This window comes from Saccopteryx leptura, chromosome 1 (genome assembly GCF_036850995.1).
Source record: "Saccopteryx leptura isolate mSacLep1 chromosome 1, mSacLep1_pri_phased_curated, whole genome shotgun sequence".
Classification (NCBI taxonomy): Eukaryota; Metazoa; Chordata; class Mammalia; order Chiroptera; family Emballonuridae; genus Saccopteryx; species Saccopteryx leptura.
The window spans coordinates 389,956,582-389,962,530 of NC_089503.1; the positions used below are offsets into that span (position 1 = coordinate 389,956,582).

Consider the following 5,949-nt stretch of genomic DNA (forward strand, 5'->3'; position numbering starts at 1 on the left):
GCACACCCTGTCCCTAGCTCTCCCTGCAGGGTGTCCCACTGGTGACAGCCTCACGAGCACCTGCTTCAGGTGGGTCCTGTTCTAGAACTCGGGTTGGGCTGAGAGAGTGTGAGCGATTGCCTGACATTCTCAAACACTTGATTTTTTTTTTTTTTTTGGTTGCTTCTCTTTGCTTTTTGTTTATTTGACTAAAATCTTAACTTTTTTTTTTTTTCTCCAAGGAGGTATCTCCTTTTCCAGACCCTTTCCACGAGTCCTTTCCTTAGCAACAGATGCGTCATCTCAAAGCCCTTTGCTGATTGGCTGCGGCTCAACTGATTTACATTTCCATCCGTCAGAACCCCATCAGACCCCACATTCACTATTCTTTTATCCCTGTCTGTACTGCCCCACTCTTGAGCTCTGCTGAGCCTCACCTAAGCACCGGAGAAGAAAATGGCCACGGCTGGAGTCCCGTTGTTAGGATTCTTCACAGCGGTCCTGATGGGCCTTCAGGGATCCTGGGCCGTCAAAGGTAAGTAAGCGCTGAGAGAATCACTCACTAGCAACGGTGGACCCTGAGAGCACTGGGCATTCGCGAGACAGTCGTGGGAGTTGAAGAAAGTTTAATAGGTGTTATGTGGGTCTAAACCTGAGAGTACAATATGTTGTAGATGGGAGAGTTCTCTTCTCTCCACAGTCTGAAGTCAAAATTTAGTTTAGAGAAACAAAACTGAGTTGTGTATTGGGGTCAATGCCATTGACTGTGAGGTGAAGCCAAGCTGGAGGGAGAAACTTTTTCTGAGAGGCGTGAACAAGCTACCTCTCAGGGCTTTCATTCATCTTTCTACAAAAAATAGTGAAATTAAAAACCTCACAAACTTTGGTGAGGATTAAAGGAGGAGAGAAATAAAAGTATGAGAAGTTCTTAGTTAAATAGATGGTAGTTCTTCTTTAGCAAATTAAACCTGTCATAAGATTCTGAGCAACGACATTTTATTGAAGATCAGTGAAAAGGGAAGTCACCAAAAAATAACTGTCTCCCCAAAGGGAGAGAAAAGGACAGATAGGCTGATGTAAATTGCATTTGACTTGCTCTGGGACAGTGAGAGGCCCTCTGTGTTGGATCTTACGATGATCTTTAGTCCCAGTTACTTAGTGATTTTCCCCAAGAGAGTAGAAAAATGAGTAAGGCATTGAAGAGCGTGGTGTTCTCTGCCATCCCCTGAGCAACAACTGTGCTGTAGTGGAGAACTATCCTCCACCCAAGGTGACCTTCACAGGGGGAAGAAGGTAAACTGAACATAAAGTAATAACCCACCTCCAAGATCCTTAATTGCAATTGTTGGTTTCTATTACCCGGAAGGAGCCATATATACAGATGCTTACCTGGAAATAGAAAGGCTCATCCTTTGGGTTGAAAGAAGCAACTAGAATATGTGTGTGTGTTTGTGTGTGCACATACACACATAATTCAAATGCTAAATTAATATACTAGCTATATCAATGTATTGTCAAACTTTATAATCCCCATCTCCTCGACATACACCACGGAGGTTGCATACTTTCCAAATGTAACCTCTTGTTTCACATTGATCATTCCTTTGCTATTGATTAGTCTCGGTATCAACCATAGGAGATTGGACCCCACAATGGCAGTATCAGTATAAGGAGCTGTAAGATATAAGAGCTCATTGCCAAAGTCAATCCAAATATAATTCTCCTCTCCCCTCAGAGGGTGGGTGCAAACCCAGGAAAGTGGGTACTCTACAACATCACCAGGTCCCAGCCTTAATTTTCCTGGGTACCTAAGACCCAGTTATATTTTCCGTGTGTCTAGCCCTTAAATATACATACAAAGCAGTTTCTGACCCTAAAGTCCTGGCTATAAGCGAATGTTCTACTAAGAAATGACTGACCCTGTCTGAATCAGTCTTAATAACAAACCCGTGGAAGCAGAACCACAGCAGGAAAGTGCAGGAAACCTACATACGAGCAGGTGGAATTATCTGCTCAAGATCACTAGGTGGTAAGTAGCTGAATAAGAATTCAAAACTTCATTGGATTTCAGATTTCAGAATTTAATTTTGTAGGAGCTGCTGCCTAGATTTCTGAAGTGGGGATCGTTGCTCAGCTAGTGCCATGGAGACTAACAACAGTTTCACTGGACTCGGGGTTTCCTTTAATCCGCCCTGCCCCACACAGCCCCTTAATCTCTGCCCTCCAATCTCTGTCCAACACAAATATGCGTCCTCCAGGACTTATCTTCCCACTGCTCCTCCTTGCCCTCACTCCTTAGTTCCACTTGCCCTACCCTTTCCACCACCCCCGTGTCCACAATTTGTGTCTCACATCCTGGGTTCGTCTTCATCTCTCTCTGCTGTTTCTGACCCTAACTCCCTTTTCTATCTTTTCAGAGGATCATGTGATCATCCAGGCCGAGTTCTATCTGACCCCTGACCAAGCAGGCGAGTTTATGTTTGACTTTGACGGTGATGAGATTTTCCACGTGGATACGGAAAAGAAGCAGACGGTCTGGCGGCTTGAAGAATTTGGTAGTTTCGCCAGCTTTGAGGCTCAGGGTGCACTGGCCAACATAGCTGTGGACAAAGCCAACCTGGAAATCATGAAGAAGCGCTCCAACAACACCCCGAACGCCAATGGTATCTCTCTCTCTGCTGCACTCTTAGAATGTGGGAACTGTAGCTCTACAATAGATGTTTCAGCTCTTAGTGTTACGGTATTGTGATTAACTGTCCCTTCCAGGGGCCTAACCTTGCCCTAAGCAAGCCTCAAATTATCATGCTACAAGCCCAAGAACTTCATGGATAGTTTTTCACTTCCTGATATTCTCATGTCTTGTCTCTGTCACCCACAGTCATTCTCAAAGTTATTGCCCCCGAGTCTATGCTGAGGGGCACAGGAATGAGATCCATGGATAGCTTATACCTCGATATTGGTTACAGATTATGGGTAAGGTCACCAGAGACTGTGGCATAGATTCTCCAGGCTGCACGTCACATTCTTTTCTGCTTTAGTGGGAGAAAGGCAGGGGCCAAGCCTAAGTATAGACGGCTAATTTCTGTCACGTGTCCATCCCCCAGAGCCTCCAGAGGTGACTGTGCTCCCACACAAACCTGTGGAGCTGGGACAGCCAAACATCCTCATCTGTTTCATTGACAAGTTCTCCCCACCCGTGGTCAATGTCACATGGCTTCAAAATGGAAAACCTGTCACAACCGGAGTGTCAGAGACAGTCTTTCTTCCCCGGGATGACCACCTTTTCCGCAAGTTCTTCTACCTCCCCTTCCTGCCCTCAACTGAGGACGTGTACGACTGCCAGGTGGAGCACTGGGGATTGGACGAGCCTCTGCTCAAGCACTGGGGTACGAACACCTTTTCATCTCCTTTATTTTACGGCTTCCTTCTGTGATGCATGTCTCTGGTCCTGCAGGACTCAGAGTCCCCTACCGTTTCATAACAACTGCTACAATTCCTAGTCTGGTCTCCTCCCACTCCCCAGATTTCTTTGCTTTCTAAAATGCAATTCTCTTCTATCAGTAATGGACAGGCATCCACCTCTATGTTAATAAAATGGGTAATGCCAATCCTCAGTGTCTAAGCTCAGTCCTCACTACGTCTGGAATGGGTATGTTGATATGGAAATTCTGTCATGCACATGTGTCCTCTGTTCTGCTCTCTATTCCACCTCATCTCCTCCGCACCACCTGTCTCACTTGTCATCAGAGGCCAAATGCTAGGCTTTGAGAATCTTTCTACAGAGGGTCCACATATTTCATTGTCTTGGAGATTCAAGAACCAAAACCAAATTCCAAACCGGTTGCTCAGTAGAGCTCTCCCCACAAACCTTACTCTCGAGTTTTCCAGAGGTGGACAGGACCACAGCAACTGGATTGCTTATAGATTGGCCTCTGATGACAAGTGAGACAGGTGGTGGGGAGAAGATGAGGTGGAGTAGAGAGCAGAACAGAGGAGGATACATGTGCATGACAGAATTTCCATATCAACATACCCATTCCAGACGTAGTGAGGACTGAGGGTCGACACTGAAGATTGGCATTACCCATCATTCTGCCTTTCTCTTCTTTAGTGGATTAATTACTACTGTTTTGACTTAGAACCACATTCATGACTCCTGTACTCTTGTTTTATATTTTCCCCAGAGTTTGAAGCACTAACCCCATTCCCAGAGACGACAGAGAATCTGGTGTGTGGTCTGGGTCTGGTTGTGGGTCTGGTGGGCATCATCGTTGGGACCATCTTCATCATCAAGGGCGCGCGCAAGGGCCGTGCTGCTGAACGCCGAGGGCCCCTGTGAGACACTTGGAGGTGGGTTTGATGTGGTCACAGCAAGACATGGATGGAGTTATCAAGAAAAGAAAACAAGTGTGGAGAAAAGGCCATGTGATGACTTTAAGGGAAAAAGATAGGAAAAGTCATGGCTCTTGAGTCATCTTTGCTAGGACCGACTCAGACATAGGCATTGTCTGGTGTCCCAAAGCTTCAAGGTTCGTCATCCCTCTGTCCATACCTGTGCACTTAGACCTTCAGTCTTGGAAATTATCCCCGGTCTCTGAGACCATTGTTTAATATTAGAATATCAGGTCCAGTGATCTAGGAAAGTTAACTTCAAGACTTGGGCACTTTGTGGCTTATATGTTTTGAGGTGCCATCAGGCCAGAAGCATTTCCAGAGCTTGATTCTTTTAGGGTCAGTGTAGACTCATTGGCTGAATGTCCATGCCTGTTCTTGCTCTGAAATGTGATGTCAGAGTTTCTAAGAAAAGGTAAGGCATGCCCAACTCATTCCTGCTCATCTGGAGAGTAGAATTCAGCAGTTCGTGTGGAAAGGTGGTTATCAGTCAAGGTCAGATGAACATGAAGAGACTTTTCCAATGTCAAAGGATTAAGTGGGGGAGGGGGAAGGAATTTGAAAGTAAGTGCTCAGATATTCACCTTAACCTCTTTGGAAACTGTGTCTTCCTACAGGTGATGAACTTCCTTAGAGAGAAGATCAATGAAGAGATTTCATCTTTCATAACCTTTCAAGTGTGGAAATTCTCCACCTGTTCACCTCAGTGAACACAACCATCTTCGGCACTTCCTAGTCCTCAGTCCAAGAGCAGTGATGCCTTCTCATTCTCTCCACACTCTAGCATCTAGCTGGGCTTCTCTCTCTGTTGGCCCTGCCCCCTATCTGCTTTTCCTCCATTTCTTTCCCACTACAGTTTTACTCTCAGCATGTACTCCCTCTGTGACAGGACCCAGAAGAGTCTTATTCTTTTTTTTATTTTTTTAGCTGTGGAAATTTTCAAAAGTTCTGTGGGAGCATCTGCTGTGTACTTACTGCTTAGGGTTTCACCAAACTGTGACTGTGATTTTTTGGAACCCAATAAACTGTTGGAGTCTTAGGAGTTTGTTTTTGGTGTCTCAGTCCGTTCTTCATGGGGGCTGGGGTATATATGTGATCCTCTCATCCTCTGTAATTAACCAAAAATACCTGGGTTTATTATTAGGACATGGTCTCCCTCAGAGGATCTGTAAGCAATCCAGTTGCTGTGGTCCTGTCCACCTCTGGAAAACTCGAGAGTAAGGTTTGTGGGGAGAGCTCTATTGAGCAACCGGTTTGGAATTTGGTTTTGGTTCTTGAATCCCCAAGACAATGAAATATGTGGACCTTCTGTAGAAAGACTCTCACAGCCTACCGTTTGGTCTCTGATGACAAGTGAGACAGGTGGTGGGGAGAAGATGAGGCGGATTAGAGCAGAACAGAGGAGGATACATGTGCATGACAGAATTTCCATATCAACATACCCATTCCAGACGTAGTGAGGACTGAGCTTAGACACTGAGGATTGGCATTACCCATTTTATTAACATAGAAGTGGATGCCTGTCTATTACTGATAGACTGGTCTGACTTATCCTTGGCACCATTTTGTATTTGGATA

At 45.3% G+C, this 5,949-nt stretch overlaps 1 protein-coding gene across 1 annotated transcript; it reads left to right on the plus strand.

Moving 5' to 3' along the window:
- Positions 1-354: 354 nt before the first annotated feature.
- LOC136387800 (mamu class II histocompatibility antigen, DR alpha chain) lies at positions 355-5,408 on the plus strand. The gene is made up of 5 exons (XM_066359839.1): positions 355-514; positions 2,397-2,642; positions 3,084-3,365; positions 4,164-4,329; positions 4,989-5,408. The coding sequence occupies exons 1-4, from the start codon at positions 436-438 to the stop codon at positions 4,316-4,318; spliced, it is 762 nt and encodes a 253-aa protein (XP_066215936.1). The 5' UTR covers positions 355-435; the 3' UTR covers positions 4,319-4,329; positions 4,989-5,408.
- Positions 5,409-5,949: the final 541 nt, after the last annotated feature.